Source organism: Bufo bufo, chromosome 10 (assembly GCF_905171765.1).
Source record: "Bufo bufo chromosome 10, aBufBuf1.1, whole genome shotgun sequence".
In the NCBI taxonomy this organism is placed as follows: domain Eukaryota; kingdom Metazoa; phylum Chordata; class Amphibia; order Anura; family Bufonidae; genus Bufo; species Bufo bufo.
In genome coordinates this window covers 146,597,782-146,617,600 of record NC_053398.1, presented here as the reverse complement: position 1 = coordinate 146,617,600, position 19,819 = coordinate 146,597,782, and the positions used below count along the sequence as shown (strand labels likewise).

Genomic DNA, 19,819 nt, shown 5'->3' with positions numbered 1-19,819 from the left:
TATCAGGATATAACCTGCACTGACTGTCTATATCAGGATATAACCTACACTGACTATCTATATCAGGATATAACCTGCACTGACTATCTATATCAGGATAGAACCTACACTGACTATCTATATCAGGATATAACCTACACTGACTATCTATATCAGGATATAACCTACACTGACTGTCTATATCAGGATATAACCTACACTGACTATCTATATCAGGATATAACCTACACTGACTGTCTATATCAGGATATAACCTACACTGACTATCTATATCAGGATATAACCTACACTGACTATCTATATCAGGATATAACCTACACCGACTATCTATATCAGGATAGAACCTGCACTGACTATCTATATCAGGATATAACCTACACTGACTGTCTATATCAGGATATAACCTGCACTGACTATCTATATCAGGATATAACCTACACTGACTGTCTATATCAGGATATAACCTGCACTGACTATCTATATCAGGATAGAACCTACACTGACTGTCTATATCAGGATATAACCTACACTGACTGTCTATATCAGGATATAACCTACACTGACTATCTATATCAGGATATAACCTACACTGACTGTCTATATCAGGATAGAACCTACACTATCTGTATTATATATATATCAGGATATAACCTACACTGACTGTCTATATCAGGATATAACCTACACTGACTGTCTATATCAGGATAGAACCTACACTATCTGTATTATATATATATCAGGATATAACCTACACTGACTGTCTATATCAGGATATAACCTACACTGACTGTCTATATCAGGATAGAACCTACACTATCTGTATTATATATATATCAGGATATAACCTGCACTGACTATCTATATCAGGATATAACCTACACTGACTGTTTATATCAGGATATAACCTACACCGACTGTCTATATCAGGATATAACCTGCACCGACTATCTATATCAGGATATAACCTGCACCGACTATCTATATCAGGATATAACCTGCACTGACTATCTATATCAGGATATAACCTACACTGACTGTCTATATCAGGATATAACCTACACTGACTGTCTATATCAGGATATAACCTACACTGACTGTCTATATCAGGATATAACCTGCACTGACTATCTATATCAGGATATAACCTACACTGACTGTCTATATCAGGATATAACCTACACTGACTGTCTATATCAGGATATAACCTACACTGACTGTCTATATCAGGATATAACCTACACTGACTGTCTATATCAGGATATAACCTGCACTGACTATCTATATCAGGATATAACCTACACTGACTGTCTATATCAGGATATAACCTACACTGACTGTCTATATCAGGATATAACCTGCACTATCTGTATTATATATATATCAGCTATCTAACTATCCAATGTCACAGAAAGTGGCTGCTGGGGCGGCTCTTATATAGTAAGGGGGAGGCAGCTTTCCTATTGGTTGCTAGGGATGTTGCTAAGCTCAGGCAGAGACATTGCAGCCTTCTCATTGGCCGACAAGCAAGAAGGGAGGTTACTGATGAAACAAAATCTAGAATATATAGCGCTATATTCTGCATCTTTGCGAATTCTCAAAGTGCCGATATTCGCGATCAACACTAATTGAGAACACACTGGGCGCTACAGTCGATATAGGCAGGTTTTGTCTGTAACTGGTGGCCCTTGTGGGCTCCGGGGCCAGTGATGGGACAGGGCCCCTCTACCTGCCGCTTCTCCTAAAATGCTCCCCCTGGTGAAGTCACGTCAGGTCACCTCGGACCATGAAGCGAGGTCCTGAGGCTGTAATTTTCATGGCAAACATTCCGGCGCCGGCTGCCAGCTCCTCCTGTACTTTTCCACAGCCCCAGAATGAGGCTCTTTCTTGCCCGGCTGCTGTGGGCACAGAAGTCGCCTCCAGTAAACTCCTCAGCTATTCTCGTCGCCACAGTAACCCCTTCAGTGCCAGAGCACCACTGTCCACCGCCCCCTGCACTGCGCACAGATTGCCCCACTCGTAGACACCATCCATTGTATAATAAGGCCTCATGCACACGGCCGTTGTTTTGGTCCGCATCCGAGCCGCAGTTTTGGCGGCTCAGATGCAGACCCATTCACTTCACTCCGTGTGCTGTCCGCATCCGTTGCTCCGTTCCGTGGCCGCGCAAAAAAATATAACCTGTCCTATTCTTGTCCGCGCCTTGGGAGGACTCTGCCTCAAGGCCCATCATCTGGACTGGTGACTGATAGAGCAGAGCACATATTACGTGTCAGTATAGTCACTAGACTCTAGTGGGAGCCATCCTGTGTCCAGTCCCCAGGCACAGGGCGCTCGGCGTCCGTCTCCTATCAGCGCACTCAGTGCCCGTCTCCTATCAGCGCACTCAGCGTCCGTCTCCTGTCAGCGCACTCAGCGTCCGTCTCCTATCAGCGCACTCAGCGTCCGTCTCCTGTCAGCGCACTCAGCGTCCGTCTCGTGTCAGCGCACTCAGCGTCCGTCTCCTGTCAGCGCACTCAGCGTCCGTCTCCTGTCAGCGCACTCAGCGTCCGTCTCCTGTCAGCGCACTCAGCGTCCGTCTCCTGTCAGCGCACTCAGCGTCCGTCTCCTGTCAGCGCACTCAGCGTCCGTCTCCTATCAGCGCTGCGTCCGTCTCATGTCGGTGCGCTAAGCGTCCGTCTCCTGCCGGTGCGCTAAGCGTCCGTCTCCTATCAGCGCACTCGGCGTCCGTCTCCTGTCAGCGCACTCGGCGTCCGTCTCCTATCAGCGCACTCGGCGTCCGTCTCCTGTCAGCGCACTCAGCGTCCGTCTCCTGTCAGCGCACTCAGCGTCCGTCTCCTATCGGCGCACTCAGCGTCCGTCTCCTGTCGGCGCACTCAGCGTCCGTCTCCTGTCAGCGCACTCAGCGTCCGTCTCCTGTCGGCGCACTCAGCGTCCGTCTCCTGTCAGCGCACTCAGCTTCCGTCTCCTGTCAGCGCACTCAGCGTCCGTCTCCTATCGGCGCACTCAGCGTCCGTCTCCTGTCGGCGCACTCAGCGTCCGTCTCCTGTCAGCGCACTCAGCGTCCGTCTCCTGTCAGCGCACTCAGCGTCCGTCCCCTGTCAGCGCACTCAGCGTCCGTCTCCTATCAGCGCACTCAGCGTCCGTCTCCTGTCAGCGCACTCAGCGTCCGTCTCCTGTCAGCACACTCAGCGTCCGTCTCCTGTCAGCGCACTCAGCGTCCGTCTCCTATCGGCGCACTCAGCGTCCGTCTCCTGTCGGCGCACTCAGCGTCCGTCTCCTGTCAGCGCACTCAGCTTCCGTCTCCTGTCAGCGCACTCAGCGTCCGTCTCCTATCGGCGCACTCAGCGTCCGTCTCCTGTCGGCGCACTCAGCGTCCGTCTCCTGTCAGCGCACTCAGCGTCCGTCTCCTGTCGGCGCACTCAGCGTCCGTCTCCTGTCAGCGCACTCAGCTTCCGTCTCCTGTCAGCGCACTCAGCGTCCGTCTCCTATCGGCGCACTCAGCGTCCGTCTCCTGTCGGCGCACTCAGCGTCCGTCTCCTGTCAGCGCACTCAGCGTCCGTCTCCTGTCAGCGCACTCAGCGTCCGTCTCCTGTCAGCGCACTCAGCGTCCGTCTCCTATCAGCGCACTCAGCGTCCGTCTCCTGTCAGCGCACTCAGCGTCCGTCTCCTGTCAGCACACTCAGCGTCCGTCTCCTGTCAGCGCACTCAGCGTCCGTCTCCTATCGGCGCGCTCGGCGTCCGTCTCATGTTGGCGCGCTCGGAGTCCGTCTCCTGTCAGCGCACTCAGCTTCCGTCTCCTGTCAGCGCACTCAGCGTCCGTCTCCTATCGGCGCACTCAGCGTCCGTCTCCTGTCGGCGCACTCAGCGTCCGTCTCCTATCAGCACACTCAGCGTCCGTCTCCTGTCAACGCACTCGATGTCCGTCTCCTATCAGCTCGCTCTGCGTCTGTCTCCTATCAGCGAGCTTGGTGTTCATCTCGTATCAGCATGCTCCATATCCATCTCCTATTGGATCATATCGTCACGGTCGGCATCTGTCTTATATTGATGCATTCGGCGCCCGTCTCATATTGGGTGCTCGGCGTCCGTCTCATATCGGCGCGCTCAGCATCCGTCTCATACCGGCGCGCTCGGTGTCCGTCTCATATCGGCGCGCTCGGCGTCCGTATCATATCGGCGCGCTCGGCGTCCGTCTCATATTGGTGCGTTCGGCGTCCGCCTCATATAGGTGCGCTCGGCGTCCGCCTCATATCGCGCGCTCGGCGTCCGTCTCATGTCGGCGCGCTCGGCGTCCGTCTCATGTTGGCGCGCTCGGAGTCCGTCTCATGTCGGCGCGTTCGGCATCCGCCTCATATCGGCGCGCTCGGCGTCCGTCTCATGTCGGCGCGCTCGGCGTCCGTTTTATGTCGGTGCGCTCAGCGTACATCTCCTCTCTGAAGAGGTTTCACGTTTTTCTCTTGGACATAAGACTCTTTCATTCTCAGAAATCCTGGGGATCAGCGCGATCAGCAGAGTCAGGTATAGAGCGCCGCTCGTCCGCCCATCAGGCTCTGGATAAACACAGCGCACATTATGCCACCGCTCAGCCTAATATCCACCGCCAACCCAAATACTCGCTGCGCCTTGTTCCGCCTGGGAGTTCTCGCTACTTTCTCCGCTCTGTGACCAAAATAGATCGTTAGCCGCGTAAAAGAGAAGCGTCTCTGTGCTGAGCGGCCAGACGAGCTGTGACCCCGGGTCCACCAAGGTCGGACCCTCTGTGCAGGTGTACTCTACTGGCATCAACCAATATGGCCGCCTGCACAGGGGTCATGATAGATCACATCCTGCTGCGCGGACGCAGGGGGTGCACTGCCGTTCAGAAGCCTGGGAAAGCAGAAGACCCCACAGTGGTTGTCACCCATCTCTCCCAGGAATAAATCTGACTGGGGAGCACTGCACTCACCATGTACTCCATGTTGGAGGCTGATGGGTGTACTTGTCCTCGCAGCTTGTTGTGCAGTTGCAGTATTTCCTCCTTATCGGACCGGGCTATGGCTCTTCGGCTCCTGGAGTGCGCGGCGCCGTCCTGGTATCGGCTCAGGAGGTTCTCCAGGAAGGTGTTATTAGCCAGGAACATGCAGTGACACTGCTCCACCAGCAGGAGGGCGCCGAGCGCCAGGACCCACAGACTCATGATGAGGAGGAGGAGCGGGCAGGAGGTGCTGGGAAAGGTCAAGTCTAAGATAAGGAAGGAAAGAACATTAGACTCAAGAGCCTGAGATGAGACAACTAAGCCCATCATCCTCCCCAATACAGAACAACTGAGCCCATCATCCTCCCCAATACAGAACAACTGAGCCCATCATCCTCCCCAATACAGAACAACTAAGCCCATCATCCTCCCCAATACAGAACAACTGAGCCCATCATCCTCCCCAATACAGAACAACTGAGCCCATCATCCTCCCCAATATAGAACAACTGAGCCCATCATCCTCCCCAATATAGAACAACTGAGCCCATCATCCTCCCCAATACAGAACAACTGAGCCCATCATCCTCCCCCAATACAGAACAACTGAGCCCATCATCCTCCCCAATACAGAACAACTGAGCCCATCATCCTCCCCAATACAGAACAACTGAGCCCATCATCCTCCCCAATATAGAACAACTGAGCCCATCATCCTCCCCAATATAGAACAACTGAGCCCATCATCCTCCCCAATACAGAACAACTGAGCCCATCATCCTCCCCAATACAGAACAACTGAGCCCATCATCCTCCCTAACACAGAACAACTGAGCCCATCATCCTCCCCAATACAGAACAACTGAGCCCATCATCCTCCCCAATACAGAACAACTGAGCCCATCATCCTCCCCCAATACAGAACAACTAAGCCCATCATCCTCCGCCAATACAGAACAACTGAGCCCATCATCCTCCCCCAATACAGAACAACTGAGCCCATCATCCTCCCCAATACAGAACAACTGAGCCCATCATCCTCCCCAATACAGAACAACTGAGCCCATCATCCTCCCTAACACAGAACAACTGAGCCCATCATCCTCCCCAATACAGAACAACTGAGCCCATCATCCTCCCCAATACAGAACAACTGAGCCCATCATCCTCCCCCAATACAGAACAACTAAGCCCATCATCCTCCCCAATACAGAACAACTGAGCCCATCATCCTTCCCTAACACAGAACAACTGAGCCCATCATCCTCCGCCAATACAGAACAACTGAGCCCATCATCCTCCCCCAATACAGAACAACTGAGCCCATCATCCTCCCCAATACAGAACAACTGAGCCCATCATCCTCCCCAATACAGAACAACTGAGCCCATCATCCTCCCCAATATAGAACAACTGAGCCCATCATCCTCCCCAATAGAGAACAACTGAGCCCATCATCCTCCCCAATATAGAACAACTGAGCCCATCATCCTTCCCTAACACAGAACAACTGAGCCCATCATCCTCCCCAATACAGAACAACTGAGCCCATCATCCTCCCCAATACAGAACAACTGAGCCCATCATCCTCCCCAATACAGAACAACTGAGCCCATCATCCTCCCTAACACAGAACAACTAAACCCATCATCCTCCCCAATACAGAACAACTGAGCCCATCATCCTCCCCAATATAGAACAACTGAGCCCATCATCCTCCCCCAGTACAGAACAACTGAGCCTAGCATGCACCCCCAACACAGAACTGAAACCACCATCCTCCTAACACAGGACACCTGAGCCCATCATCTTCCCCCAACACAGTCATAAATACTGTCCTCTGATACAGGGGAAAGAGGTTCTGCAGCAGCTCATGGCCATCATGGGAGTTGTCATCTGTTTATGTCCCTCCTTACACCTATGAATATAGGGGTTCACTAGTTGGGGGGGAGGGGGGTCCCCATTTGCTGATCATCCCATTTCTATGGGTAACAAGGCTCCAATGAGCCACATCCAGTGACATCACCCACTATATATGATGTCATCACCTTGCACACGATATAACAATCCCTGGTGTGCAGAGCCCAGTGCTCTCTAGGAATAGGGGCTTTGCACCCCACAATGCTGCTCCACTGCCGCCCTGGTGGTCACCAGGAGGAACTGCAGCCGCCCGTCCTCACACCTTCATAATCACAGAAACGCCGATTTTCCTATCAGACTGAAAGCGGAAAAGTGGAACATTCCAGAAGCGCCAAAGGGTTAACCCTTCAACGGCTGCATCCCCGCACATGAGCGAAGGACAAGATGACCAGATACAGGATAGGATTAGATACAGCAGACAGTATCACACAGGATAGGATTAGATACAGCAGGAGGTATCACACAGGAGAGGATTAGATACACAGCTCAGCAGATAGTATCACACAGGATAGGCTTAGATACACAGCTCAGCAGACAGTATCACATGTGAAAGGCTTAGATACACAGCTCAGCAGACAGTATCACACAGGAGAGGATTAGATACACAGCTCAGCAGATAGTATCACACAGGATAGGATTAGATACACAGCTCAGCAGACTGTATCACACATGATAGGATTAGATACACAGCTCAGCAGTTAGTATCACACAGGATAGGATTAGATACACAGCTCAGCAGACAGTATCACACAGGACAGGATTAGATACACAGCTCAGACAGTATCACACAGGATAGGATTAGATACACAGCTCAGCAGACAGTATCGCACAGGATAGGATTAGATACACAGCTCAGCAGACAGTATCACACAGGACAGGATTAGATACACAGCAGAGCAGACAGTATCACACAGGATAGGATTAGATACACAGCAGAGCAGACAGTATCACACAGAATAGGATTAGATACACAGCTCAGCAGACAGTATCACACAGGACAGGATTAGATACACAGCAGAGCAGACAGTATCACACAGAATAGGATTAGATACACAGCTCAGCAGACAGTATTACACAGGACAGGATTAGATACACAGCTCAGCAGACGGTATCACACAGGATAGGATTAGATACACAGCTCAGCAGACAGTATCACACAGGATAGGATTAGATACACAGCTCAGCAGACAGTATCACACAGGACAGGATTAGATACACAGCTCAGCAGACAGTATCACACAGGATAGGATTAGATACACAGCTCAGCAGACGGTATCACACAGGAGAGGATTAGATACACAGCTCAGCAGACTGTATCACACAGGATAGGATTAGATACACAGCTCAGCAGACAGTATCACACAGGACAGGATTAGATACACAGCTCAGCAGACAGTATCACACAGGACAGGATTAGATACACAGCTCAGCAGACAGTATCACACAGGATAGGATTAGATATACAGCTCAGCAGACGGTATCACACAGGACAGGATTAGATACACAGCTCAGCAGACAGTATCACACAGGATAGGATTAGATACACAGCTCAGCAGACGGTATCACACAGGATAGGATTAGATACACAGCTCAGCAGACAGTATCACACAGGATAGGATTAGATACACAGCTCAGCAGACAGTATCACGCAGGGGAGGATTAGATACACAGCTCAGCAGACGGTATCACACAGGAGAGGATTAGATATACAGCTCAGCAGACGGTATCACACAGGACAGGATTAGATACACAGCTCAGCAGACAGTATCACACAGGATAGGATTAGATACACAGCTCAGCAGACGGTATCACACAGGATAGGATTAGATACACAGCTCAGCAGACAGTATCACACAGGATAGGATTAGATACACAGCTCAGCAGACAGTATCACGCAGGGGAGGATTAGATACACAGCTCAGCAGACAGTATCACACAGGATAGGATTAGATACACAGCTCAGCAGACAGTATCACACAGGACAGGATTAGATACACAGCTCAGCAGACGGTATCACACAGGACAGGATTAGATACACAGCTAAGGGCTCTTTCACACTTGCGTTCTTTTCTTCCGGCATAGAGTTCCGTCGTCGGGGCTCTATGCCGGAAGAATTCTGATCAGTTTTATCCTAATGCATTCTGAATGGAGAGAAATCCGTTCAGGATGCATCAGGATGTCTTCAGTTCCGGAACGGAACGTTTTTTGGCCGGAGAAAATACCGCAGCATGCTGCGCTTTTTGCTCCGGCCAAAAATCCGGAACACTTGCCGCAAGGCCGGATCCGGAATTAATGCCCATTGAAAGGCATTGATCCGGATCCGGCCTTAAGCTAAACGTCGTTTCGGCGCATTGCCGCATCCGACATTTAGCTTTTTCAGAGTGGTTACCATGGCTGCCGGGACGCTAAAGTCCTGGCAGTCATGGTAAAGTGTAGCGGGGAGCGGGGGAGCGGTATACTTACCGTCCGTGCGGCTCCCCGGGCGCTCCAGAGTGACGTCAGGGCGCCCCAAGCGCATGGATCACGTGATCGCATTGGACACGTCATCCATGCGCATGGGGCGCTCTGACGTCATTCTGGAGCGCCCCGGGAGCCGCACGGACTGTAAGTATACCGCTGCCCCGCTCCTACTATGGCAACCAGGACTTTAATAGCGTCCTGGCTGCCATAGTAACACTGAACGCATTTTGAAGACGGTTCCGTCTTCAAATGCTTTCAGTACACTTGCGTTTTTCCGGATCCGGAGTGTAATTCCGGCAAGTGGAGTACACGCCGGATCCGGACAACGCAAGTGTGAAAGAGGCCTAAGCAGACAGTATCACAAAAGATCAGAAACAGTAGGTTAGCAGACAGTATCACACATAATGGGTTTAGATACAGTTGCTCCACAGTCTGCTAATTATTTGCTTTAAATATCCTGACTTTCATCACATCTTATGCTCCACTTACATTCAAAGCTGCAAGCACAACAACTGCTTAGCCCCGAGGTCTGCAGACCTCAGATCCTGAACCAGCAGGTGAGGTACAGAGGCTCTGCAGTGCCTCTGTACCTCACCTGCTGGTTCAGGATCTGAGGTCTGCAGTGCCTCTGTACATCACCTGCTGGTTCAGGACCTGAGGTCTGCAGTGCCTCTGTACCTCACCTGCTGGTTCAGGATCCGAGGTCTGCAGTGCCTCTGTACATCACCTGCTGGTTCAGGATCCGAGGTCTGCAGTGCCTCTGTACCTCACCTGCTGGTTCAGGATCTGAGGTCTGCAGTGCCTCTGTACATCACCTGCTGGTTCAGGACCTGAGGTCTGCAGTGCCTCTGTACCTCACCTGCTGGTTCAGGATCCGAGGTCTGCAGTGCCTCTGTACATCACCTGCTGGTTCAGGATCCGAGGTCTGCAGTGCCTCTGTACATCACCTGCTGGTTCAGGACCTGAGGTCTGCAGTGCCTCTGTACATCACCTGCTGGTTCAGGACCTGAGGTCTGCAGTGCCTCTGTACCTCACCTGCTGGTTCAGGATCCGAGGTCTGCAGTGCCTCTGTACATCACCTGCTGGTTCAGGATCCGAGGTCTGCAGTGCCTCTGTACATCACCTGCTGGTTCAGGATCTGAGGTCTGCAGTGCCTCTGTACATCACCTGCTGGTTCAGGACCTGAGGTCTGCAGTGCCTCTGTACCTCACCTGCTGGTTCAGGATCCGAGGTCTGCAGTGCCTCTGTACATCACCTGCTGGTTCAGGACCTGAGGTCTGCAGTGCCTCTGTACCTCACCTGCTGGTTCAGGATCCGAGGTCTGCAGTGCCTCTGTACATCACCTGCTGGTTCAGGACCTGAGGTCTGCAGTGCCTCTGTACCACACCTGCTGGTTCAGGACCTGAGGTCTGCAGTGCCTCTGTACATCACCTGCTGGTTCAGGACCTGAGGTCTGTAGTGCCTCTGTACCTCACCTGCTGGTTCAGGACCTGAGGTCTGTAGTGCCTCTGTACCTCACCTGCTGGTTCAGGATCCGAGGTCTGCAGTGCCTCTGTACATCACCTGCTGGTTCAGGATCTGAGGTCTGCAGTGCCTCTGTACATCACCTGCTGGTTCAGGACCTGAGGTCTGCAGTGCCTCTGTACATCACCTGCTGGTTCAGGATCTGAGGTCTGTAGTGCCTCTGTACATCACCTGCTGGTTCAGGATCTGAGGTCTGTAGTGCCTCTGTACCTCACCTGCTGGTTCAGGATCTGGGCTCTGCATACTCTGCTGTGATGCATTATGGGAGATGTACTACTTTCACCAGGCACAATAGAAGAGGGACTATAGGATCCTGGTCTCCGCCTGCACTGGGGAGGCTGGAGGTTCAGCTGGAGCGCCAGCCTCATGGAATATTCCCTGTCAGACTGTGAATCACAGTAACCGTAAGAGATGCCAAGTCCTCTGTCCACCTTCAGAGACCCCTGACCACAGCAGAGACAGCAGGGAGGGTGTCTTCCAGGATATCGGGAGAAGGCAGTGGTTACTAAAAGAGCTGCACCAAATAGGGTGAACCCAAAAGTGCCAAAACTTGACTATAGAGCCGTATACAGGGTAAATAGATATATGCACTATAGGGCTGTATACAGGGTATATATAGGTATGCACTATAGAGCCGTATACAGGGTATATATAGGTATGTACTATAGAGCCGTATACAGGGTATATATAGGTATGTACTATAGAGCCGTATACAGGGTATATATAGGTATGTACTATAGAGCCGTATACAGGGTATATATAGGTATGCACTATAGAGCCGTATACAGGGTATATATAGGCATGTACTATAGAGCCGTATACAGGGTATATATAGGTATGCACTATAGAGCCATATACAGGGTATATATAGGTATGTACTATAGAGCCGTATACAGGGTATATATAGGCATGCACTATAGAGCCGTATACAGGGTATATATAGGTATGTACTATAGAGCCGTATACAGGGTATATATAGGTATGTACTATAGAGCCGTATACAGGGTATATATAGGTATGTACTATAGAGCCGTATACAGGGTATATATAGGTATGCACTATAGGGCCGTATACAGGGTATATATAGGTATGGACTATAGAGCCGTATACAGGGTATATATAGGTATGTACTATAGAGCCGTATACAGGGTATATATAGGTATGTACTATAGAGCTGTATACAGGGTATATATATAGGTATGTACTATAGAGCCGTATACAGGGTATATATAGGTATGTACTATAGAGCTGTATACAGGGTATATATAGGTATGCACTATAGGGCTGTATACAGGGTATATATAGGTATGTACTATAGAGCCGTATACAGGGTATATATAGGTATGTACTATAGAGCTGTATACAGGGTATATATAGGTATGTACTATAGAGCCGTATACAGGGTATATATAGGTATGCACTATAGAGCCGTATACAGGGTATATATAGGTATGCACTATAGAGCCGTATACAGGGTATATATAGGCATGTACTATAGAGCCGTATACAGGGTATATATAGGTATGCACTATAGAGCCATATACAGGGTATATATAGGTATGTACTATAGAGCTGTATACAGGGTATATATAGGTATGTACTATAGAGCCGTATACAGGGTATATATAGGTATGCACTATAGGGCCGTATACAGGGTATATATAGGCATGCACTATAGAGCCGTATACAGGGTATATATAGGTATGTACTATAGAGCCGTATACAGGGTATATATAGGTATGTACTATAGAGCTGTATACAGGGTATATATAGGTATGGACTATAGAGCCGTATACAGGGTATATATAGGTATGTACTATAGAGCCGTATACAGGGTATATATAGGTATGTACTATAGAGCTGTATACAGGGTATATATAGGTATGTACTATAGAGCCGTATACAGGGTATATATAGGTATGTACTATAGAGCTGTATACAGGGTATATATAGGTATGCACTATAGGGCTGTATACAGGGTATATATAGGTATGTACTATAGAGCCGTATACAGGGTATATATAGGTATGTACTATAGAGCTGTATACAGGGTATATATAGGTATGTACTATAGAGCCGTATACAGGGTATATATAGGTATGTACTATAGAGCTGTATACAGGGTATATATAGGTATGTACTATAGAGCCATATACAGGGTATATATAGGTATGCACTATAGGGCTGTATACAGGGTATATATAGGTATGCACTATAGGGCCGTATACAGGGTATATATAGGCATGCACTATAGAGCTGTATACAGGGTATATATAGGTATGTACTATAGAGCCGTATACAGGGTATATATAGGTATGGACTATAGAGCCATATACAGGGTATATATAGGTATGTACTATAGAGCCGTATACAGGGTATATATAGGTATGTACTATAGAGCTGTATACAGGGTATATATAGGTATGTACTATAGAGCCGTATACAGGGTATATATAGGTATGTACTATAGAGCTGTATACAGGGTATATATAGGTATGTACTATAGGGCTGTATACAGGGTATATATAGGTATGTACTATAGAGCCGTATACAGGGTATATATAGGTATGCACTATAGGGCTGTATATAGAGGTATGTACTACAGGGTTGTGGTTCTGTATACACAGAGACTGTCCCCACTGCACAGATCCCTCACCCGGTATTAACCCTTCTAGGTCGGATCATCCACAGAGCGCCCCCTACTGCCTTCTACAAGAGCTTCCATGACCTGGGAAATCCTTTCAGCTACATAACAGCTAGTCATTTCATGAGTATGAACTACAAGTCCCAGCAAGACCTGGATTCTGACATCAGAGCAACTAGCAGACGATGAGGATCACATTCACACTGATCCAATGTGACAGCAAAGTGTATCCTATGAAGGACCACAAACGGAAACAGGACTACTACTCCTTGTAAGCCAGAGACTACTACTCCAAGTATGACCAGACACTACTATTCCAACAGTCATTGTCTATACAGAGGATGGGAGTCATACCTGTTCTGTTACATAAAGAGAATGGGGGTTGTACCTGTCCTGTTAGATACTGAGAATGGGGGTTGTACCTGTCCTGTTACCTATAGAGGATGGGGTTGTACCTGTCATGTTACACACAGAGGATGGGGGTTGTACCTGTCCTGTTACCTATAGAGGATGGGGGTCGTACCTGTCCTGTTACCTATAGAGGATGGGGGTTGTACCTGTCCTGTGACACACAGAGGATGAGGGTTGTACCTGTCCTGTTACCTATAGAGGATGGGGGTTGTACCTGTCCTGTTACCTATAGAGGATGGGGGTCGTACCTGTCCTGTTACATACAGAGAATAGGAGTTGTACCTGTCCTGTGACACACAGAGGATGGGGGTCGTACCTGTCCTGTTACAGAGAATGGGAATTGTAACTGTCCTGTTACATATAGTAGATGGGGGTCGTACCTGTCTGTTACACACAGAGGATGGGGGTCATACCAGTCCTGTTACATATAGTAGATGGGGGTCGTACCTGTCTGTTCCACACAGAGGATGGGGGTCATACCAGTCCTGTTACATATAGTAGATGGGGGTCGTACCTGTCTGTTCCACACAGAGGATGGGGGTCATACCTGTCCTGTTACATATAGTAGATGGGGGTCGTACCTGTCTGTTCCACACAGAGGATGGGGGTTGTACTTGTGCTCAGCTCTGGCTCCAGGGATCTCAGCTGCCTCCTCAGCTCTGGCTCCAGGGCTCAGGGCTCCCTCCTATTTATACTGTGGGACGTCTGCTCATATCCTGGAAGTCAATGTTCTTGGCAACTTTTCCCCCTCTGACGAAATGAAGACATAGGTGTCAAGAAGATTCTGCTGCTCCGGCCATGAGATAACAGCAGATCCAGGGAAGGTCGCAGGAGCAGCCCAGCCTGGCAGAGCAGGGTGCAGCCCTATAGGTCAGGGGAAGAGGGACACTACAACCCTCCCACCAGCACATCTGCTCCAACTGCAGGAATCTGCAGCCAGGGAGCAGAACAGGAGCCGACAGTGGCTGCAGATACAGTGTATCAACTGAAGACAGGGCTCAGATACAGTGTATCAACTGAAGACAGCTCAGATACAGTGTATCAACTGAAGACTGGGCTCAGATACAGTGTATCAACTGAAGACTGGGCTCAGATACAGTGTATCAACTGAAGACAGCTCAGATACAGTGTATCAACTGAAGACTGGGCTCAGATACAGTGTATCAACTGAAGACTGGGCTCAGATACAGTGTATCAACTGAAGACAGGGCTCAGATACAGTGTATCAACTGAAGAAAGGGCTCAGATACAGTGTATCAACTGAAGAAAGGGCTCAGATACAGTGTATCAACTGAAGACAGGGCTCAGATACAGTGTATCAACTGAAGACTGGGCTCAGATACAGTGTATCAACTGAAGACTGGGCTCAGATACAGTGTATCAACTGAAGACAGGGCTCAGATACAGTGTATCAACTGAAGACAGGGCTCAGATACAGTGTATCAACTGAAGACTGGGCTCAGATACAGTGTATCAACTGAAGACAGCTCAGATACAGTGTATCAACTGAAGACAGGGCTCAGATACAGTGTATCAACTGAAGACAGGGCTCAGATACAGTGTATCAACTGAAGAAAGGGCTCAGATACAGTGTATCAACTGAAGACAGGGCTCAGATACAGTGTATCAACTGAAGACAGGGCTCAGATACAGTGTATCAACTGAAGACTGGGCTCAGATACAGTGTATCAACTGAAGAAAGGGCTCAGATACAGTGTATCAACTGAAGAAAGGGCTCAGATACAGTGTATCAACTGAAGAAAGGGCTCAGATACAGTGTATCAACTGAAGACAGGGCTCAGATACAGTGTATCAACTGAAGACTGGGCTCAGATACAGTGTATCAACTGAAGACAGGGCTCAGATACAGTGTATCAACTGAAGACAGCTCAGATACAGTGTATCAACTGAAGACAGCTCAGATACAGTGTATCAACTGAAGACTGGGCTCAGATACAGTGTATCAACTGAAGACTGGGCTCAGATACAGTGTATCAACTGAAGACAGGGCTGCAGATACAGTGTATCAACTGAAGACAGGGCTGCAGATACAGTGTATCAACTGAAGACAGCTCAGATACAGTGTATCAACTGAGGACAGCTCAGATACAGTGTATCAACTGAGGACAGGGCTCAGATACAGTATATCAACTGAGGACAGGGCTCAGATACAGTATATCAACTGAAGACAGCTCAGATACAGTGTATCAACTGAAGACTGGGCTCAGATACAGTGTATCAACTGAAGACAGGGCTGCAGATACAGTGTATCAACTGAAGACAGCTCAGATACAGTGTATCAACTGAAGACAGGGCTCAGATACAGTGTATCAACTGAAGACAGCTCAGATACAGTGTATCAACTGAGGACAGCTCAGATACAGTGTATCAACTGAAGACTGGGCTCAGATACAGTGTATCAACTGAGGACAGGGCTCAGATACAGTATATCAACTGAAGACAGCTCAGATACAGTGTATCAACTGAAGACTGGGCTCAGATACAGTGTATCAACTGAAGACAGCTCAGATACAGTGTATCAACTGAAGACAGGGCTGCAGATACAGTGTATCAACTGAAGACAGCTCAGATACAGTGTATCAACTGAAGACAGCTCAGATACAGTGTATCAACTGAGGACAGGGCTCAGATACAGTGTATCAACTGAAGAAAGGGCTCAGATACAGTGTATCAACTGAAGAAAGGGCTCAGATACAGTGTATCAACTGAAGACAGGGCACAGATACAGTGTATCAACTGAAGACTGGGCTCAGATACAGTGTATCAACTGAAGACAGCTCAGATACAGTGTATCAACTGAAGACTGGGCTCAGATACAGTGTATCTACTGAAGACTGGGCTCAGATACAGTGTATCAACTGAAGACAGCTCAGATACAGTGTATCAACTGAAGACTGGGCTCAGATACAGTGTATCAACTGAAGAAAGGGCTCAGATACAGTGTATCAACTGAAGAAAGGGCTCAGATACAGTGTATCAACTGAAGAAAGGGCTCAGATACAGTGTATCAACTGAAGACAGGGCTCAGATACAGTGTATCAACTGAAGACTGGGCTCAGATACAGTGTATCAACTGAAGACAGGGCTCAGATACAGTGTATCAACTGAAGACAGCTCAGATACAGTGTATCAACTGAAGACAGGGCTCAGATACAGTGTATCAACTGAAGACAGCTCAGATACAGTGTATCAACTGAAGACAGCTCAGATACAGTGTATCAACTGAAGACAGCTCAGATACAGTGTATCAACTGAGGACAGCTCAGATACAGTGTATCAACTGAAGACAGCTCAGATACAGTGTATCAACTGAGGACAGGGCTCAGATACAGTGTATCAACTGAAGACAGCTCAGATACAGTGTATCAACTGAAGACAGCTCAGATACAGTGTATCAACTGAAGACAGCTCAGATACAGTGTATCAACTGAAGACAGGGCTCAGATACAGTGTATCAACTGAAGACAGGGCTCAGATACAGTGTATCAACTGAAGACAGGGCTCAGATACAGTGTATCAACTGAAGACAGGGCTCAGATACAGTGTATCAACTGAAGACAGGGATCCGATACAGTGTATCAACTGAAGACAGGGCTCAGATACAGTGTATCAACTGAAGACAGCTCAGATACAGTGTATCAACTGAAGACAGGGATCAGATACAGTGTATCAACTGAAGACAGCTCAGATACAGTGTATCAACTGAAGACAGTGCTCAGATACAGTGTATCAACTGAAGACAGAGCTCAGCAACAGTGTATCAACTGAAGACAGGGCTGCAGATACAATGTATCAACTGAAGACAGCTCAGATACAGTGTATCAACTGAGGACAGGGCTCAGATACAGTGTATCAACTGAAGACAGCTCAGATACAGTGTATCAACTGAAGACAGGGCTCAGATACAGTGTATCAACTGAAGACAGTGCTCAGATATAGTGTATCAACTGAAGACAGGGCTCAGATACAGTGTATCAACTGAGGACAGGGCTCAGATACAGTGTATCAACTGAAGACAGGGCTCAGATACAGTGTATCAACTGAAGACAGGGCTCAGATACAGTGTATCAACTAAAGACAGCTCAGATACAGTGTATCAACTGAGGACAGCTCAGATACAGTGTATCAACTGAAGACAGGGCTCAGATACAGTGTATCAACTGAAGACAGGGCTCAGATACAGTGTATCAACTAAAGACAGCTCAGATACAGTGTATCAACTGAGGACAGGGCTCAGATACAGTGTATCAACTGAAGATAGAGCTCAGATACAGTGTGTCAACTGAAGACAGGGCTCAGATACAGTGTATCAACTGAAGACAGCTCAGAAACATTGTATCAACTGAAGACCGGGCTCAGATACAGTGTATCAACTGAAACCAAAACAGGGCTCAGATACAGTGTATCAACTGATGACAGCTCAGATACAGTGTATCAACTGAAGACAGCACAGATACAGTGTATCAACTGAAGACAGCACAGATACAGTGTATCAACTGAAGACAGCACAGATACAATGTATCAACTGAAGACAGGGCTGCAGATACAGTGTATCAACTGAAGACAGCTCAGATACAGTGTATCAACTGAAGACAGCTCAGATACAGTGTATCAACTGAAGACAGGGCTCAGATACAGTGTATCAACTGAGGACAGGGCACAGATACAATGTATAAACTGAAGACAGGGCTCAGATCCATTCTATCAACTGAATACAGGGCTCAGATCCATTCTATCAACTGAAGACAGGGCTCAGATACAGTGGATCAACTGAGGACAGGGCTCAGATACAGTGTAGCAACTGAAGACAGGGCTCAGATACAGTGTATCAACTGAAGACAGGGCTCAGATACAGTGTGTCAACTGAAGACAGGGCTCAGATACAGTGTACCAACTAAGGACAGGGCTCAGATACAATATATCAACTGAAGACAGGGCTCAGATACAGTGTATCAACTGAGGACAGGGCTCAGATACCATGTATCAACTGAGGAAAGGGCTCAGATACAGTGTATCAACTGAAGACAGGGCTCAGATCCATTCTATCAACTGAGGACAGGGCACAGATACAATGTATCAACTGAAGACTGGGTTCAGATACAGTGTATCAACTGAAGACAGCTCAGATACAGTGTATCAACTGAAGACAGGGCTCAGATACAGTGTATCAACTGAAGACAGGGCTCAGATACAATGTATAAACTGAAAACAGGGCTCAGATATAGTGTATCAACTGAAGACAGGGCTCAGATACAATGTATCAACTGAAAACAGGGCTCAGATATAGTGTATCAACTGAAGATAGCTCAGATACAGTGTATCAACTGAAGACAGCACAGATACAGTGTATCAACTGAAGACAGGGCTCAGATACAGTGTATCAACTAAAGACAGGGCTCAGATACAGTGTATCAGCTGAAGATAGCTCAGATACAGTGTATCAACTGAAGATAGCTCAGATACAGTGTATCAACTGAAGACAGCACAGATACCGTGTATCAACTGAAGACAGGGCTCAGATACAGTGTATCAACTGAAGATAGCTCAGATACAGTGTATCAACTAAAGACAGGGCTCAGATACAGTGTATCAACTGAGGACAGGGCTCAGATACAGTGTATCAACTAAAGACAGGGCTCAGATACAGTGTATCAACTGAAGACAGGGCTCAGATACAGTGTATCAACTGAAGACAGAGGTCAGATACAGTGTATCAACTGAAGCCAGAGGTCAGATACAGTGTATCAATAGAAGACAGCTCAGATACAATGTATCAACTGAAGACAGGGCTCAGATACAGTGTAGCAACTGAAGACAGTGCTCAGATACAGTGTATCAACTGAACACAGCTCAGATACAGTGTATCAATTGAAGACAGGGCTCAG

General features: G+C 48.1%; 1 protein-coding gene across 2 annotated transcripts in view; it reads right to left on the bottom strand.

Annotated features, from left to right (window-relative positions):
- Positions 1 to 14,721, bottom strand: part of CRISPLD2 (cysteine rich secretory protein LCCL domain containing 2) — a 37,207-nt gene extending 22,486 nt beyond the window's left edge. The window contains exons 1-2 of one of the 2 annotated variants that reach the window (XM_040409531.1): positions 14,495 to 14,721; positions 4,946 to 5,220 (exon numbers count right to left, since the gene is read on the bottom strand). In XM_040409531.1, the coding sequence (XP_040265465.1) occupies positions 4,946 to 5,176 (231 nt within the window). In that variant the 5' untranslated portion in view covers positions 5,177 to 5,220; positions 14,495 to 14,721. Of the gene's footprint in view, positions 1 to 4,945; positions 5,221 to 13,957; positions 13,985 to 14,494 lie in introns of those variants that run through there. The other variant, XM_040409530.1, reaches the window with a different exon arrangement.
- Positions 14,722 to 19,819: the final 5,098 nt, after the last annotated feature.